At 44.6% G+C, this 18,511-nt stretch overlaps 3 protein-coding genes across 7 annotated transcripts; all 3 read right to left on the reverse strand.

Annotated features, from left to right (window-relative positions):
- Positions 1-296: 296 nt before the first annotated feature.
- LOC115769378 lies at positions 297-9,030 on the reverse strand. Of its 4 annotated transcripts, none has more exons than XM_030714173.1 (7): positions 8,705-9,030; positions 4,275-4,408; positions 2,792-3,090; positions 1,986-2,723; positions 1,340-1,927; positions 1,062-1,278; positions 297-1,007 (listed from the first exon to the last, which is right to left on the reverse strand). In XM_030714173.1, the coding sequence occupies exons 2-7, from the start codon at positions 4,335-4,337 to the stop codon at positions 768-770; spliced, it is 2,145 nt and encodes a 714-aa protein (XP_030570033.1). In that variant the 5' UTR covers positions 4,338-4,408; positions 8,705-9,030; the 3' UTR covers positions 297-767. The 4 variants fall into 4 exon arrangements, with proteins under 4 accessions (XP_030570033.1, XP_030570030.1, XP_030570031.1 ...); XM_030714170.1 differs by having other exon boundaries at positions 8,659-9,030; XM_030714171.1 differs by lacking the exon at positions 8,705-9,030 and adding an exon at positions 8,564-8,650.
- Positions 9,031-9,134: 104 nt separating this feature from the next.
- Positions 9,135-14,090, reverse strand: LOC115769380. 2 transcript variants are annotated; one of them, XM_030714175.1, is made up of 8 exons: positions 14,011-14,090; positions 13,804-13,822; positions 11,379-11,677; positions 11,213-11,316; positions 11,008-11,152; positions 10,757-10,949; positions 10,142-10,299; positions 9,135-9,863 (listed from the first exon to the last, which is right to left on the reverse strand). In XM_030714175.1, the coding sequence occupies exons 3-8, from the start codon at positions 11,625-11,627 to the stop codon at positions 9,252-9,254; spliced, it is 1,461 nt and encodes a 486-aa protein (XP_030570035.1). In that variant the 5' UTR covers positions 11,628-11,677; positions 13,804-13,822; positions 14,011-14,090; the 3' UTR covers positions 9,135-9,251. The 2 variants fall into 2 exon arrangements, with proteins under 2 accessions (XP_030570035.1, XP_030570036.1); XM_030714176.1 differs by lacking the exons at positions 13,804-13,822; positions 14,011-14,090 and adding an exon at positions 12,339-12,637.
- A 58-nt stretch (positions 14,091-14,148) lies between these two features.
- LOC115769382 (clavesin-1) lies at positions 14,149-18,145 on the reverse strand. Its single transcript, XM_030714177.1, has 3 exons — positions 17,952-18,145; positions 14,494-15,236; positions 14,149-14,426 (listed from the first exon to the last, which is right to left on the reverse strand). Coding segments are annotated over exons 1-3 (999 nt in total). The 5' UTR covers positions 17,953-18,145; the 3' UTR covers positions 14,149-14,171.
- Positions 18,146-18,511: the final 366 nt, after the last annotated feature.

The following is an 18,511-nucleotide window of genomic DNA, read 5'->3' on the forward strand; positions in this document are numbered from 1 at the left end:
GGGTTTTCTTGTCTTGTCCCAGCAAAATCTTATCGAAATCGAAATACTATATCTATGTTATATAGTCGGAAATAAATCGTTTGCATTAAAACACTTAGCCTTGTCTACAAGGCAATACAATATTCGGCACGCCGAAGATAGTTTAAATTATTTAAAGCTTCCTTTTTTATATGTAACTTAAGACCCTGCTAATCAACCCGAGACTTGTTATAAATATTCCTTATTTCTTTCGAATTTCACTATTAAAATAATCCGAATATTTGTGGCAAAAGGCAAGAATGTGTAAAACTAGAAGTGTGGATAAGCAATAGCTGCAACTGTTTTTATAATTAATTTAAACGAATCCGATATTAAACAGACCTTATTCTAGAATGTATTTTCCTGTAAGCAAGCATTCGCTGCGCATGTGAAATATTTGCGAGCAGAATTTCTCTTGGTTTTTATAAATTTTAAGATAAGTTTCCGAGCAAATCAGAGCTGCAAATTCCCCCGGAACATGCAGCTCAGCTGTGCTCTCAGGTAATAAATAATTTATATTTAGCCGGCAAAGAAAGAATTCCGCGAAAGAACTCGTATGTACATAATGAGTACTTAGGCAAGTATGTGTTGTATTTACAGGATGAGTTGCCCAGATGTGGGCCTCCAGGTGATTAAAAGTAAATAAGTATCTCACAGCCTCTGAAACATAACGACTTACCAGCTACGAACTATATCTATGATACCTTAGCATTTGGCCCAGATCGCTGCCAACTGGACGCCATAAGCTGCTAGTGCAATTTGCAGTTGCCGTTGCAATTGACCACCGACCAGACCCAATCCACGTAGTTGGGCACCTTGGCATAGATGCCGAACTTATTGCGCTTGGCGCAGCCATCGCCAAACGAGGTGATGCCAAAAATGGTCCACGGATGATTGGCTTTGGTGGTGTCGCGACAAAGCAGCGGCCCGCCCGAGTCGCCGGCGCATGTATCGATGCGGCCACGGCGATGCCCAGCGCAGAACATGTTCTGCAAATAATCCAAGTTTGTAAAATGAAAGTATTTACTATTAGAAGCACGCACCTTCGTTATGGTATAATCGTGGTAGACACTGCGACAGTTCTCCATGGGTATGATGGGCACGTCTGCCTGGTGCAGGACGCTGGTGCCGACCACGTCCCGGTTGCGCCGCTTGCCCCAGCCGATGACCGTGCAGTCCATGTTCTTGGGCAGCGGCTGGTAGGGGCGCGGCAGGCACGAGTAGCCAATCCAGCTGGTGGCATTGACCGGCTTGGGTAGCCTTTAATAAAATGACAAACATTTATATACGTAAAATAGATGAAAGGTCAAGATGTGCTCACCGCAGCAACGCGACGTCGCTGTCCACGGTGCGCTTATCGAAATTGGGATGCTTGTAGCTCTTGAGCACGCGCAGCTGCACCTCGGTGCCGTCCTCATAGTCCAGATTGTGCTCCCCGAAGCGCACGTACAGAACCTTGCGCACACAGTGAGCGGCGGTCAGGACCCAGAGCGGAGCGATTAATGTGCCACCGCAAAAGGCCTCCTTGAACCGATTGAAGATGGCCACCTGCCAGGGCCACTCGCCCTTGCGGGCCGCCTTGCCGCCAATAATCTTCAGCATGTTGTACATGCTCCGGTGTCCACTGCGCGGCAGGCCGCAGTGCAGCTTCAGCGGCGAGTATTCGGGTCCCCGATAGCCCTTGCCGCTCATGATGACATTGACATCATTTCTGCTCAGCGCTCCAGCTGCAGCTGCCGGCTCCGTGTGCATGCGTCGCATGGCCGTCACCGGGCCGGGTCTGGACTCATAGGCGGGCACCTTCTGCACCTGGGTCTGCAGCCACTGCTGGCAGAAGCTGCCCTCGGTGTAGCAGTAGGCGATCTCGCGCAGCACTTCGCGACCACACTGCTCGCTGATGCGGCACTTTCTGAGGAGGGAAGAGCTTGAAGAGCATGAGAAGTTTGGAGCAAGTGGCAGCCACTTACTTGTAGCGCCGTGTGGTGCATTTCGGTGAGCACTTGCTCCAGCGGCTCCACTTGGAGTAGAGGCGTCGATGGCGGGGCAGCAGCCCGTCTGGTGTATTCCGCTCCTTAGCTGGCGGCAAGAAAGTCATGTTACGCACATCCGTATACTCCTCCGAGTCCGTGTATTGGCTATCTGGCTCGAAATCGAAATCCTCGTACTGAAAGACATCTCCTTCCAGGCCAGCATTATCAACGCTGCCCAAGGAACGCTGCCTAAGGGATTTGCGCTCGAAGTAATCCTCAAAATCATCATCAAGGTAATCGAATTTGGGCTTTTGCCTAATTCTGTACTCGGAGCTGTGCCTTGATCCTTGCCTGAAGCTGTGCTCCGAACTGTGCCTTGAGCCTTGCCTGGAGCTGTGCCGTGGTCTCTGCCTGCGTCGGTATCGTTTCAGCACAAAAAAGTCGCCCTGATCGACATGGAAGGGGGGCTCATCTTCTACAGCTTCATCCTCTTCATCATCATCCTGCTCTACACTAGATTCAATTGGGGGCCAATGTGGCGGCCTTCTGTGCACTACCTCAACAGAGTCCACGTCGGGATGGGGATGCGATTCGGTTGGATGCGGCTGAAAGGGTGGCCCACTCGCAGCAGCTGCCGCCGCGTTTATAACGATCGCCGGCAAATGGGAATTGTGGTGCGGCAAGTTGGCTGGTGGCAAGCTGCTCGTTGCATGCCACTTGACTGCCGGATGACAACTGCACGACAGCATAAATATGAGTGATATTTTTATTTCGCTTTTTATCAGCCACAATTTGGCACTCACTGCGAGCACTTGCGCTGCTCCACGTGCTTGGTGTGTCCACACTTTCGCTTGGCCTTGCAGAAGCGCTCCCGTCGCCGAATGCACTCCTCATCACAGGCCGTCCACTGTGTCCAGCGGCTGAAGGGATGCTGATGATTAATCAAGCGCCGCCGGCCGCTCCATCTCTGGTGAGCGTGCGGCATGCGCAGCCGATGCACACGTTGCCCGTGGTGCCAATGGGAGCCATAGTAGCTTGGATGGCCCAGGGCGTCGCCAAGCTCGGCGCGTAAGTGACGCTTGGCTTCCTGCACGTGGCCACTCTGAAAAGAAGAAAAGGGCGTTCAAAAGACAAATTAGCGAAAGCCTGGTAAACACAGCCAATAAATATGTCTGTCCACATGGCATCCCGAATCAAACATTAGAAACGGTCGCCAACATTTCAATGTCTGCCCAGGCGCAAAGACGCGCCAACGCAGACCCCGTCACAGCGGATAAGTCAGACCGTGGCCCGTGTCCATATATACTTGTGTGTGCATATATATGCATGTGGTGCAGGGGCTGCGTTTCATTTGAGGTGTCATTGCTCTCGTCTGCCGCTCGGCGGAGTGGTGCCTGCCTGCCTCCGCCCAGACTGATGCAGTTATGCTTCCAGTCGATGTCGAAGACTTGGCTGCCTCAATGCTAAAAATAACATAAATTTTGCTGGCATATCCCTTCTTCCTGTCTCGTTCCTATCCAAAATAGGTCTCAGCGACTTCCCACCACCAGCACCGCCTCCACCAAGACCAAGACCAAGACGATTGGCTCAGCAGCAGCTCCTTCTGCCGTAAATCGCCACTGGAACCAGCTGTTGCGTGTTTATTGCTAGCCATTATATATTATGGCACAGAACTTGGACAATTCAGAGAACCATACCAACTATCATGCTCCAAGTAGTTCCATAGAAAAGGAATGAAAATCCTGACCTGTTCATCTCACATTGACAAATCAAAACCTAGCTGCAGGAATATGCAAAAAAGGGGTTCTCGAAAGGCGAGGCATTGAGTTGAACCATGACCCACACCGCTGACCTTTTCCAGGTGTGCTTCAGTCAGGGTTAAGCCATATGCTCCCATGTTCAACAAGAGGTTCCGTCATAAGTCACGGCGGAGTTGCCCAAAGTGGCCAATTTTGGGCATTTAAGTACGGGCTAGCCGTAACATTCATGAGTGCATTCATGCGGAAATACGAACTGCTCGAAACTGATACAAAGGCATTTTTACCGTTTCGTTGCCGGGGTCATATCAAGCGCTACGGAAAAGGTCACAATGCCTGCTGACTTAATTTGGATATAGATAATTGTTGTAGTCTGCTTAAACAAATTTGTTAATTATGCACAGTCACAGCCAATCGTCAAATTGTCGAGCCAATTGTTGGCGATTGACATCATGAGCTTGTGTCAAGTGGGCGAGGCAAAGCATGTATAATTCGCACGCTCGAGCAATTGTTGAATTGTTCAACTCACCTGACTTCGGGCCAGCAGCTGTAAAAGTGCCAGCCATTTGAGAAAGCTGCAAATCAGACGCATTCTAGTATATCAGGGATATTTCCGTAGACGATGAGAGTTAGAGATTCCAGGATTCCAAGTCGAAAAGAGCTCTAGATTTTTAAGAAAAAAACCATTAACCATATAAGAAATGATTTTGACAAAAAAATTATAAGCTATATGCAAAATTCCTGAGCCGATTGCAAGGATCTTAGGCTTGTAGAAATAAATGTGAATTATAATATTATTATTAATCTCAATCTTAATTATTTATCTTAATTAATCTTAAGTCTATTTATTAGCTTGTGAGAAACTAATGACAATAAAGAAATGAATATCATAATAATAAAAAAATAATAATGACAATATATAAAATGTACTTTAATAATGGCCTAAGCCGGATTACACAATATTCGCAATGAGATATTTTGAAAAGCTTATTTGCGAATCTGGCGCAGTCACATATGAAATCGGCCAATGAATTTTAGAGGCAATTAACTTGTTTAATTTAGCCCAACTAATCGACTCGTTTGCGTCAAAGTACATCAGAAGTACATTCATTGCGGGCCATGTCTCTGCTCTACGCACAATTCAACAACAAATCCGAATCTGTTTTTTGATTTTATGCCTATTATTTTAGTATTTTTCTTTCTTTTTGTAGAGCTGACTGACGCAGTTGCGACCAGGGCTATCTTTGGCAACTACAAAGCAAATATTTGAACTTGTAAGAGACCTTAAAGCACGGCGATCAAAAGCGTGGGCAGAACGCACAAAAATACACACACAAAAAACAAAAAGGAAAAACAGAATAAAAGTGATATTAATTAGCTACATGCTCATGTACAATGTAATTACAAACAGAAGACGAGCAAAAATTAAAAACATAAAGTTAAATTATTTTTGAAATTCAGTTCATCTGTTCGGCGGGCGGCTTTGTGCGGCTGCCTTTGACGAGTCATGCTGCGTCCAGGGACCGGACCTGGGCACAAAGTTCGCCATTAAAATCAACTTTGAGTTACACTGTGGAATTTAAAGTGGCAACAGAAGCACTCGGTAGATGCCAAAAAACAATGTATATTTTTTTTTTGTTTGTTAAAATCAAGTACAATCGATCTTACGTCAATACCGAATGCTGAATGCCGGACCAAATTCAGTTGCCCATACTCAATCACACGCATGCACATGCAATCGTCTACTCGATCTTACAGACTCTCGTACAAATATGGTCACGGGTCGCTTTGGCCCTTTATGGACGCACGTGTATCTAAATGGCACTTGGGACAGACCAGCCAGCTTGGCTGGCTAAAACAATCGTGGGTTGGCTGACTGACTCGCTGGCTGGCTGGCTGGCTGGCTGGCTGCTTCACAGTTCTGGTTTTTCCCATTCCCTATAATGACCATAAAATCCATGAACGACCCATTCATATGTCAATACTCGGGCGCTAATGCAATCGATAGATAGATGGCGGCTAAATCGGCATAGTATATTTCAGTTTCAGTTGAACAATAGAAAAATGTGAGCGTGTTGTATATGAAATTCCATAAATTGGGCGTTAAGCTACTTTATCATTTATCACATTCTCCAAATGTATCTCACAGATATATTTCCTGTTTTCTGCGCTTTGTGAACTTGATTAATCAAATTTGAACTTCAACAAAAATGCAATTCTAAAGATATATGATTGTTTCAAGGATTTTGAAAGTTTCTTTAATTTAAAATCAATTCAAATGCTAGACCCTCTATAATTCCGTAATATCTATATATGGTCTATATTCATAGAAATCGTATAGAAGTGAGATATATACCCTTTATCTCTCTCTTTCTCTATCTATCTATCTATCTTTCTAATATATAGATACTATTTATCTATCTCTGCCTCTCTTTCTTTCTCTCTTTCTTTCTCTCTCTCTTTCTCTCTCTCTTTCTCTCTCTCTTTCTCTCTCTCTCTCTCTCTCTCTTTCTCTCTCTCTCTCTCCCCCTCTCTTTTTTTATTCTTTCTCTTTCCTCTCTATCCATCTATCTATCTCTCTCTGTCCATCTCTTTCTTCAACTTGACATCTCACTTATTCTGTTTATTATTAAGCTTGTAAAAAATCGCCGTTCTATGCGATTTTCATATATGCAAATAATGCCCAAAAGTCTCGATGCCCAACACTTGTATTTCCTAATTAAATTTTCAAGTATGTGCATAAATTTTCTACATGCGTTGGTGTGAAAATGTTTGCAAAATGAATGGGCAATAAATATCAGAACATACTTTACGGGTTACCCTCTGCCGGAGGCCTGAACGTGCTTATCTGTCAGTCCGCCGATCTCATATGCAACGCCAACCTAATAATTTAAGGTTGAGTAACTGCCGTGCTCTGGATTGTGCTGTGAGGAATATTTAGCATTATCAGAAAACAAACCACTAGAAACTATTCTTAAACACCTGACGACATGCGTGCGTATGTATGTGTCCATATATACATACGTGTGTGTGTGTTTGTACACATATATGTATGCACATAAAAAACGGCGCTTCTTTATTTAGAACGCAGCGCGACCGCAAATCACCCACAGCAGCAGCCACAGCAGCAGCCACAGCAGCAGCCGCAGCCGCCGCAGCAGCAGCCGCTGTCGACGCGAACGCGGATGCGTCGTGCCGTCGAGGCGTCGTGTAAACAAACCGTTCGTCATATCCAACGGCAGCCCCCACCTGCTAATACCCCACCCAGACTAAGTGGGATTAAAATGTTAGGTTTTTGCGCGATTAAACATGATAAACACATGCCAAAATTCCTTGACATGTCATCATCAGGCTTTGAATACAACATTCCGGACAGTTTGAGAGCACCTGGCTTGAGTTTTGCTTAGTTCTCTTAAAGGTGAAGGGTAGCTAGGGCTATGGCAGCTGGTAGGGGAACACTCGTAACAGTTGTTTAACTATATTCAATTGATAAGTTTGGCTTATAATTATTGTTATACTATAGTGTATATATAAAAATAGCCCTGCTTGACATTTGTTGCAACTCTAAGTAAAGCGCATCTGCTAGTCGAATACGCCCGACTAGAGCACACTAACTTGAATGGGCACTCATGAATGAAAAATTTACGCAAAAACAAAAACAAAAAACGAAAAATAAAAACAACAAAAAGCAGTAGCAACGCGTTAGTTAAACGCTCGATAGTCATCCGCCGATTGGCCGCAGCACCTGCCACTGCCAGAGGCAGCAGCCGCAGCCGCAAAGTCTGGCACGGCCGGCCAGTCGACGTTTGGCGGGGGCGCACAGCGGGGCGCCAGTTCAACGAAATGCAATTTTAATGACGCTTACGAAAAATCGGAAAATCAAAAAAAAAAGAGATAGAAAAAAACTGAATCGCCGCTACTGTGTGGCATTTGTTGTGTGGGCTTTTGTTGTTGTTTATGTCTCAAGTGGGCAGCGGCAGTGCTTGTGGGCAGTTCAAGTCTTACTAAACGTGTAAACACACACACACACACACACACACACACACACACACATACACACACACACATGTGCACATGCTACTCATGTGCAGATGGGGCAGCCGCCGCAACGGAAGTTGAAAAGTTGTCAAGTTGTGCGTCTGGACTTCGGTTTTATTTATTTATTAGCCTTGTGTTTGTGGAAATAAAATCAATTTCGACTTCGATTTGCTGTTCTTGAAAAATGCACTAGACACTGGTGACACTTTATATGCACTCACACAGCCACAGACACATATGTGTGCGTATATGTGACGGATATTGTTGGCCATAAATCATGATTCGGCGGAGATGCGCATGCCACCCCCCTAAAAGCCACCCAGGCGCCATATTTATAACACATGCGCTTAATGCATTTCATATGAATGCATGCACATGTGTGTGTTTGTGTGTGTGTGTGTGTGTATTTGCATAATGTTTTCATGAATGAAACTGTTGTTGCATTCATAACTGTCGCATTGGCGCGGCAGTCAGCTGCACTGGGAACACATGCACACATGCGCATGCATACATGCATGCATGCATGCATATATATGTATAGTTATGTACATATGTATGTATATGTATATCCGTCAACTCAATGAAATGGAATGACGACATCTATTTAAGGCCGCATCATTATAATCATTTTTGTTGCTGCGCTTTTTTTTTGTATTTTATCGCCATTCAATTGAACAATTTCGAGTGCGCGAATGTTTAATGATTTATTATTGTTGCTGTTATTTGCATGTTAACCAAATGAAAGGCACCTATCAATTAGAGGCTGAGGCTGCCGGTTACCTGGCAAATGCCTGCGTACAGGGTGCGCCAGAAGCTTGCAAACTTTTCTTCCTTCCTTTTTTTTTAACGACTAATTTTTGCTAGTTTTGGCTTACGTTTTTGAATATGTTTTGTTTCGAAAATTAGTATATTTATTTTTACATTGGGTACTGTTTTCATATATATGGAGACGGAAACGGAGACGGAGACCGAGAAACTCGCAGCTTCAGAGGCTCGCGCTGTCGACGACAAGCACCCAAAAATAAACAACCGCACAACCGATCGCGGCGCTGTCTTCTCGAGAACTGAACGCCAACGCCGAGCGCTCGATGCTGCCAGCGACTATTTTCCTCACACACACACAAGCACAGAGAAACACACACAGACACACACTAATACACATGCATTTAGCGCTCGCACAGTGGGCCGCAGACGCAGAGACATTTGGGAATACTGCGCAAAAAGTGTGAAAACCCGCGAGCGTGAAATGGCTTTGAGCGCGACCTGGTTCCGCGGCCAGTCCCTAAATATGGCCATGGTCGTAAAGCAGACTCTGCTAAGCCTGGCCAATTAAAAAGCTGAGCATATCAATTTAATATTAGGTACAAGCATTATAATCGAATGGAAAACTAGAAATTTTGGAACTATACTTGAGCTGCGGACATTGCTGAGAAATCAATCGCAGGAGGCAAGGAGTTGGTTGATGGAGCTAGTGATAGCAGTGCCAGGTGGCCACGCGCTCATTGAGTGGTGCATCCCGAAGCAGACGCATTTGCTCCATGCCCGATTCGGTGGCACTGGCATCGCCGCCGCCGACCAGCACCGTGCCCAGCACAAGTTTCTTGCCCATTTTCAGCTTGGTCGCCAGCGTAATGCGAATCACAATGTTCTCCAGCTGCTCCCGACTGCGCAACGGCACACATATGGTAGCCTCGTCGCCGCCAGCTCCATCCCATTTGGTGGATAACGATGGATAGAAAATGGGCGACTTCCAGGCGTCTACATAGATGCCATGCTCGAAGACCGTGGTCTTGACGTAGACGCCCGCGCTGGCCGTCGCCTCCAGCTCATCCTTGACCTTGTTGGAGCAGCGCATGCGCGCCGTGGTTACGCGGAGCACGAGTGTGCCGCCCAAGACATTCGTAACATTGCTGATGCCCATTTTGCGCTTCACCTCGGCTGTCATGCGTTGCCAGTTGTTCGCTCCGGCGGCGGCTGGCTCGTCCTTTGGCTCCGGCTGCGCTTCTTCAGGTGGTTCGTTCTCGCTCAGATCGCGCAGCTCCAGCGCCAGCTCGACAACACCTTTGGGCGCATTGGTGAGCTGTAAAACAAAGGGGTCAAGGGTCAAACTGTTTATTCATGCTCCGCTTTGCCTGCCGTCTGTTTATTTGTCTTGTGTTACGCAGTCTTCAAGCTTGTCGCAATTTACTTTTGGCCAACTTTCTCTAGCTCCAAATTAAATGCACATCTTAATTTCATTTTCAAGTTATGAACTTGCACTCAACACTCAAAACTCGGCTTATAACATTTGGTTAAGTCACTTTGGGCCAAATGTGGCCTGTCAAGTTGTCGTCAGTTTTGTCTGTTTTGATTGCTTACGTTGTTGCCATTAGTGTTGTTGTTGTTGTTGCTGGGCATCGTCTTGAGCACTGTGGTGGTTATATCTTTAATGGGCAGCCAGAGCTCCTCAGTCGCATAGCATCCGGTGCGAGCGTTGCGCTTAAAAAGCTTCGGCTCCAGGTAGCAGGTGACGGAGCCTGAAGAAGACACAAAACCCTTAAATTAGCAGCCTTTCGACATTCTTCTCGGCACACATGTATGTTACAAGGATCAGTCTTTCAATCAGCCTATTTTTCAGTATAATCAATCAATTCCAATCCTAACTATGAATATAAACTACATACAAATTTGTATGTGATCCCATAAAGTATATATACCCTGATAACAGCTGGGTCGATATAGCCAACTCCTTCGGTCTGTTTCTATGATAAGCCCCTTTAACCTTACCCTTGATATATGACAAAAATCTTTTCAATAACGAACCACTATATCATATAACTCTATTTAAAGAATCCATCGAATAAGGTTTTCATTTGGAAAACTTTTCTATTTTTCCAAAATATCATGTCCAAACTCTTCATTATTCTCCCAACATGTATAAAATCTTTAAATATTATTATTATATAATACCATATTATGTTTTCCAATACTTACCTATATTTCTCCGGGATTCGCTTATTGTCAATGGTGGCATGGCATCCCTTGGATTCTCTGTCGTCTTTTTATTCTTCCCATTCTTTTGTGCTGACCCATTTTCAGTCTGGGTTTCACCCGCGGAAAGCCGCTGCACAAAACTCGAGCTCTTATCTTTCAGGGAGCGATACGTCTTGTTGAATCGATTGAAACTCTAAAAGACATTATTTGTTTAACCTACTTAGATATATATTAGACAAAAGTGCACTTACTGCAGCAGGCAGCTCGAGTAAGGCATAAACGGTAAAGACCACAAATTGGCCGGCAAAAAGTTCGTCGGGCGCGGAGAAGTCGCCGGCTGTGCGGCTCTGCACCTGGCGTCTGGAGGAAAAGGCGGAGCCGTGCTTTAAGGATGGTCTATTTGAAGATGAAGTAGAATGTTACTTTGAGAATAATATTAGCTGAAGATATACCTACTTAATATCGGGCACCAAGGGAAACTTGAAGTTTTCATTAAACTTTGGCCAGGTGTTGGTCTGAATGCTGCTGTCCAAACGTTTTGTGCCCGGAAACAGTTTGACCTGTTCGAAACATATTCAATAAAATATATAAAAATGTATTTATTTAAAGATCTGTGAATTACCTTTATCAGATATCCCTGTACGATCTTGAATCCGAACAGGGAGGGCAGATGCCGCGCCGCAATGAGATGCACATTCAGCTCGGGCATGGGAGACGAGCCGTTGGCTGCCGTAAAGCTTTGTTGATTGTCCTCCTTTTGGTCGTGCATCTCGATGGTGATCTGGAAGCCAATCTCCGGCTCGAGGGTGACCGAATGGCGGGCAGAGTCTTTGGCATGTTGGCCCGGCAACCAGGTCCGCAGCTTGTTCATGTTGATCCACTTAGAGACGCTGCTCCACTACGCCTATGCACCGCTCCGCACTGAGGTTTTTCCATACGAATGTGCGAAAGAGAAAAAGGTGATAATTTATATAAATGATTTCAGAGTTCTTATCTGCGACTCGTACTCCGGTATTGATAAAACGCCGCCACTTCGACGGCTCATGCTCAATTAGCCCTCTCTCTCTCTCTCACTCCCTCTCAATTAAAACTGAAGTACACACACACACATATATATGTACATACATAGTTCCAGTGCGCTTTCCACTTAGCGCAAGCCAGTTAAAAGCTGCGTTTGGTTAAGCTCACTTACAAACAGCTGTTCGGCGCAAAGCTTTCGCCTCGCTCCAAATGCTCGCAGTCCGATTGCGCTCTCTTGGAGTAGGCTGAGAACAGCCGCTAGTGGCGTGTTAGTGCCCAGTAGCGAATTCGCTGCGCACTTGCAGTTAGCAGGTTGCTTTGCTTACATACGTACATATATACACACATGCATTCCTTTAATATATTGACAAACGAGTAAATGATGCATGCATATGAATATAATCTTTATAATCTGAGCTGATTGTCAGTGGCTGCTGTTGGCCAAAAAGTCTTTGACCCCATAAAATAAGTACAGGCACAGCTGATGACTAACAAGCCAAATATTGCGCATACTCCCCGTATGCCGGCTGAGCGCAGCGCGCGTGGCCCTTGTCGCACTTACACTTTATCGATACGAATACTAATGCAAACACAATGTGGCCGCGTGAAAGTCATGAACTGTGTCAAAGAGTTCTTCACAGTTCCAAGAAGACCTCGTTTTGTTTCTAAAGTCTGTCTATGTTCTACAATTGCTCAATGCCCGGCAGCTGATGTCGACATGTGCAAGCCCGGGCCGCAAAGCGAAACACTTAGCACGGTCACAATTAACAACTCGAGATGAGAATGCGCCACGATCAACGATCCACGATCAGCGTTCCACGATTAACGCTCCACGTTCGACGCTCGCGTTCTCCAGCTGATCCAACGCTCAACTGAAATGTAAACTTGGAAATTATTTCGTATGCGGTCATAATAATAAAGCGTACACAATCATAATGCCGACACATATTCTCGCCAGCCTGTACACATAGAAGAAGTACATTCACATACACGCACACATGTCCATAAACAAGCACACACACACATATGAACTTTACGCTTTCGTACCTCGAGCTTTGATTGTCGTCGCTTTCTTGCTCAAAAATGCAATAAGATTCTCTCAGGGACGTCGACGTCGACGTCGACGTCGTTGTTGTCGTCTTTGTCTGTGTCACCGTTATCGCGTTGCAACAACAATTATGGGCACAACAAAAGTTCTCAGCGCTTGTGATTATGCGACTCTTTAATACGCTACCACGTTATGAGTTGACTTGGAAGATTTTCTAAACTTTTTAACTCAACTCTGAAAAGCTCGGCAAAACTACATCTATTCTAATTAGAATCAATGAGAATTGTTATTGGAGTGCACATTTTACTCCGTTTAACTTCCCAAAACTTATGCTTAACTTTTGCAGTTAAGAAGCCATTAAAACTAAACCGATTTTTATTACTCTTGCCGTTATTAATTATTTTTGAAAACTAAAGTTACAATTTAAAAGAATTAAATTGAATTTAGCTTATTGAATTTTAATTTTTTTTTTATTTGCGTCACAAAAAAAGTTCAAAAATATCAAAATAATTTCCCAAATTTAGAATTTTGTTATAAAGTTTCTAGCAACAATTTTGAAGACAAGCGAACGTTTCTCAAAAACAATTTTCATGCTTATCATTTTTCTATCTAAAAACCATGAAAAATAACTAAAAAAAATATTAACTTGTAAAGCTCAAACTGTCATAACTCGGGCAAATCTAAACCGATTTCTATGATTGATCACTTTTTGAACATGATTTGTTTTCCATATAAAGCATCTAAAATTTTTAAGCTTGTATTTCGTTAGGTCTTCAAACTACAAGAAATGTTGTCAAAATTAAAACAAGTTTCAAGTTTGATGACATTTCGGTCACGATTTCTGCTATATATATGTCTGTTTAATCTAAATTGTTTTTATTTATTTATCAATGCTATTAGCGCTTTGAATATGTATAGAAAATGTATTTATTTGCATTTGTCAATAAAATGTTCTTGGAATACAAACGTGGGTACATACCTTTGTTATAGTCTGGAATCTGAAAGAAACACGAGGTCTCTATTAAAAATGTATGAAGAGAAAGAAAGCAAACAAAACGTGGAGCATTTGAACAAGAATGTATATGGTATATATATATTTAAATAGCATACATGCAACCGCGCGTGGGTCTGCATGGATGGGATATATAGCTAGAACAACTTCAACTACAACTTCAGTTTCCGGTACCTGTATCCGTGCCAAATTAGATGTTGCAGCCCGGGCCGTCAAATAATTGTAGATTTTTATAATTTAAGGTTTAAGGCAATTTTTGTGTGTGTTTGTTTGTTGTCAATTGTCTCAATGGTATTCTGACCTAGCCTAGCTTAGCCTAAAGCCCGAGCGGACACCTAGTCCACCTCCAGTTTCCTAAAGCTGCCCACAATGCCGGCATCGATGTCGCCAATGTCATTGCCCGCAAACTTGGCCGCCTCCTTGGTGATCTCGATGTGCATGTCGTCCAGGGCGAGTATTGCGGCGCGGCGCTGCTGCAGCTTGGCCTTGAACTCCCGGATCATTTCGGCAATGGGCATGGTGCCGCCGTACTCCTTGGGCAGAATGGCGGGATTTATCTTCGACTTCAGCCCATCCACGTTCTTGTGCACCTGTATATTGAAGGAGACGCTGAAGTTAACACAGTGTTTAGAGGTAGTCCTGGCAGGATTCACTTACAATGATGCGCTTCTTGAGCTTGTCGCTGAGCATGGAGACGCCCAGTTCAATGATGCGGTTGGCATAGTGGGGTATATTCACAAAGTGCGTCTCCTTGTGGCGCATGGGCGTCGAGTTCTGAATGCATTTCATAATGCTACGCAGATCCGTGAGCGACCAGAGGCTGACGAAGCCCATGTTCATGCCGCTCTCGTCGTTCACATAGACATAGCCGGACACCTGAGAGTCCTCGTCGTCCAGCAGCGATTCACAGATCAGGCTATGCACGCGCGCCATCTGCACCGAGGTGAACTTGTAGGGATCAAACTTGCCGGCCACCGAGAAAATCACCTGACGCCCGCTGGCATCGCGCTGCGGCAACGGCACCAGGTAGCCCGCCTCGAATATCTCATCGATGGCCGGATCATTGATGTCCAAATGCTGGAACCACTGCGGGAACAGCTGGCGTATGGTCAAATAGCGCTCGAGCATCTCGCAGGCGGCGGGCACCGAGAACTTCTTGGTGCGCAGAAAGCGCAGCAGGAATATCGCATCCGTGCGGCACTTCTTGATGTGCGGATGCTTGGCAATCCATTCGCGGAACTGAGCCAACGCCTGCCGCCGTATATTGTCGTCCTCGTGCAGCTCGTCCTTGGCCAGCAGCTTCATGTCCGCACTCAGCGAGCACACATACGGATCGTAGTCCTTGTCACTGGACGCCGGCCCATCGAGCTTGGGTTGTTGCCGCACCTCAGTTTCCAGCACTGCAAGCCAAAGCATAAAGGAATTCAATAAGCACACTCAACAAGTCAATTAAGCCCCGTTAGCCGTGCTAGCCATTTAATGGGTATGCAAACACTCAAAACCATTTATTACGTATACGCAACGTGTACAGAGCACAGATTTCGGCGCAGATATTGCTAATTGTGTGGTTGGCCTTCGTCCAGTGGCTGACGCTGAGGCCAAAATGTTAACATTCATCGAACTCTGGGAGTTAACTACTGTTTGCTGACCTACATTAACCAGCGCGCACACACACACACACACAGAGACATTTATTTGTACGTGTGATTAAAGCCCACCTGCAGCCAAATTTGGTTTTTGTGCATTGTGGTCTTGGGTCATTGGCTTTGAACTTAAGTTCGTGGCAGCTGGCGTTGCGTGGGTCCAGCTGCTGGCCATTAGTCAGTGTACGAATACATATAGGCGACAGTGTAAGAGTTGGCAAATTAAAGCAAAAACAAAATGAACAACAACGAAAAGAAGATTACAAATAGAGCTGACTGCATATTTGAATGTGGCCAAAATTGCCACAGCCAAGTGATTAGCTGCTGTTGGCCGCTTTTGTTAACTTACCGGTCCATTGACCATGACCCAAAATAAAGGGACAGTTTGTTTTGCATATGAACAACGACTCGGGCATATCGTACGATCGCTTTTATTTAAATTTCTACACGATCAAAAAGCCCATTTAACTCGAACTCGAAGGTCAGCCGTATATTAAAATAAAGGCAGAAGATTATATCACTGCAGACGGCGGCGGCAATGGTGGCTGCCAACTGCTGGCAGTCACTGTCAACGCTGCTTAACGTGGCCAATTGCACTCAGATATATGCCCCAAAGTGTATAATAATGGCCATATTAATTGGCTCTGCGTAGCGCGTAGAGGGAGAGAGAGAGAAGGAAAACACGAACCGTTTTTTGGTCAACAAACTGTTTATGAGCATAAACCGCCCATACCTATGGCCATAACAGCTGCCCGCTGGACGTAAAATCAAGTTTTATTTTTTTTTCACTTTCATGGCCTTCACACAGATTTCAAAGAGCGCGCTGCGAAGGGAGGGGTGGGGAAAGGAGAGGGGAACTGCTCAAAAATGAAATTCATAACATGCCCTGCTTTGACCATGCCCAGCCTACAAGCCCATGTAAGTGTGTGTGTGTGTGTGCGTGCATGTGTGTCTGTGTGAGTAATTATTGACGATTGCGTTTTTGGGTCATATGGCCATATCCAATGGCGTGCAGGAGACAGCAGCAGCAGCAGCAGCGACGGCAGCAGCAGGAGAGCAAGGAGAGCGCACTTCAAGCTGTGCTTTGCGACGTGCAATTTGTGTTTTCTTTTGCTCGCTCTTTCTCTGCATCCGCTCTGCCAATTAGCCGCTTGGTTACATCATAGCATAAGATCTGACAAAAACCAAAAGTACAGCAAACAAAGCACCAACAACAAAAACATACATATCAGAAAAGGAGAGTGAGTGCGAGAGAGTGCCAGAGCGGAAGCAGGCGCAAAGAAAACACTCGAAACAAGTTTGGGGCCCAAGCAAAGCTTTCAACTCCTGATGTTGTCACTCACTCAAAATGTAACTCAAATCTTATGTGCCGGATATTGATGTAAGACTCGATTATGCCGCCCACTTAACTGAACTATTGCGCTTAAGCTAATGACAAATATTTGTGACTCAATATTGAATGAAAACTAATAATTAAAGTTTTTTTTACAGAATCGTCCACGTGATCTTTCGGATAACATGCGCTCATCTTTAGAATGTAAGTGAATAGAGCAATATGTAATATAATTAGGAAAAGACCAGAAAGCTAAGCCGAACGGTTAATTATGGAGTCTGGGCACGTTTAGCGGAAAGTGGACAGGTGTACGAATACAAGAGTACGAATTCGTAACACTAATTGATTAACGTAGCTCTATAAAAAACCCCTAGAAACACTTATGTATGTATAATTTGATATATTTGGGGCTATATTCAAATGGTGTTCGCAGCGAGGTCACAATGGTGTGACCGTTAATGCAATTGCTAAATTGTGATCGCTTGTGAATATTAATGCTAAGCACATATGTGTGTACATATGTACATATTCATAACTGGAGATTCACAGCGACACACACACACGCACACTGATTGCACAGCACATTGTAGGTACGTTTTTTATTTACTTTGTTTTTTTTATGGCATTAGCCAACTTCGGCGGACGAGACCTTGCCGCCGGGCCTTTGGCTTAACATTCAACGTATTAACTCAACGTATAACGTATTACCTACTAGCGCATAATTTTAATTAACTCGTTGCCCAATACCAGATATACTACAGAATTTCAAAATAGATTTCCATAATTTGGTGGGGCCTTGCAGAAAGTGAAACCCAAGAACTCAAGTACACATACAGACACACACACACACACATGCATACACAGTAGCTGAGATCTTGGCTCTGCTTTATCTAATGGCTAATATGCAGCATCAATATGGCTATAAATAAATCAAATTAAGACCAGTTGCGTATCGAGAAAAGCTCAGGCCTGGCGACAAGCGGCGCTTCGGTGAAAGCGAAAGTTTTTCTTCGGCTCCAGGCAGCGACTTGAACTCGCTTTGAGTATTTTCTTCTCTTATTGCTGTGTAGGTGTTTTTTTTTTTTTTTTTGTATTTCCATATCCTTTCCCCATTATGTAATCGTTTAATATGAACTCACTTTTTTAAATCCGTTTTCTGTTTCTTTCTTATATCTCTACACACTTCAATTTCACAACTCGCAAAACTTATATAAATTGGGTTTACTTGTACGACGCGTCGTTGCAATGGGCCAGGTTAACAAATTTTTGGCTATTATTTCCGCAGCCGTTTTCAAAGCCCAGCACTGCCGACGACGACGACGAACGTTGTGAACGTGGAGACGCTTTGAGCGGAACTGACTATTTTTTGGTTACTGAAAACCTATTTAAGCCGCGCTCAACGCATTTCCACTCAATTGGCTTTTGAGCGCAGCTGCCAACGCTTTGAGTCGACTCAAGTTGAGTTTGTTTTGGTTTGGTTTTGCGGCACCGTGGGCCATGCTTGCGGCCGCATTAAAATTGTCACCTTTTTATATTCCAGATTTACGACTGGGTATATGGTCACGTGTAGTTGGGGCATTTAAAGGTCTTTCATCCGGCAATCATTTTAATTTCCAGCCAGGTTGGACATCAGAGGTCAAATTAACCATATGCCCTTACGCGCGCGAGTGCGAGCTTAAATCTAACTGGAATCTATTTA

Source organism: Drosophila novamexicana, unplaced genomic scaffold (assembly GCF_003285875.2).
Source record: "Drosophila novamexicana strain 15010-1031.04,08,12 unplaced genomic scaffold, DnovRS2.1 tig00004554-arrow-pilon, whole genome shotgun sequence".
Classification (NCBI taxonomy): domain Eukaryota; kingdom Metazoa; phylum Arthropoda; class Insecta; order Diptera; family Drosophilidae; genus Drosophila; species Drosophila novamexicana.

Excerpts from the sequence above, each read along its gene's own strand:
- LOC115769378 (XM_030714173.1), bottom strand. The coding sequence starts at position 4,337 with ATGCGTCTGATTTGCAGCTTTCTCAAATGGCTGGCACTTTTACAGCTG. Across the intron at positions 2,724-2,791 it reads GAGCAGCGCAAGTGCTCGCA|TTGTCATCCGGCAGTCAAGT; the intron begins GTGAGTGCCAAA and ends GCTGTCGTGCAG. Across the intron at positions 1,008-1,061 it reads ACGATTATACCATAACGAAG|AACATGTTCTGCGCTGGGCA; the intron begins GTGCGTGCTTCT and ends GATTATTTGCAG.
- LOC115769380 (XM_030714175.1), bottom strand. The coding sequence starts at position 11,627 with ATGAACAAGCTGCGGACCTGGTTGCCGGGCCAACATGCCAAAGACTCT. Across the intron at positions 11,317-11,378 it reads TACAGGGATATCTGATAAAG|GTCAAACTGTTTCCGGGCAC; the intron begins GTAATTCACAGA and ends TGTTTCGAACAG. Across the intron at positions 10,300-10,756 it reads CGAATCCCGGAGAAATATAG|GCTCCGTCACCTGCTACCTG; the intron begins GTAAGTATTGGA and ends TGTCTTCTTCAG.
- LOC115769382 (XM_030714177.1), bottom strand. Across the intron at positions 14,427-14,493 it reads AGCTCAAGAAGCGCATCATT|GTGCACAAGAACGTGGATGG; the intron begins GTAAGTGAATCC and ends TTCAATATACAG.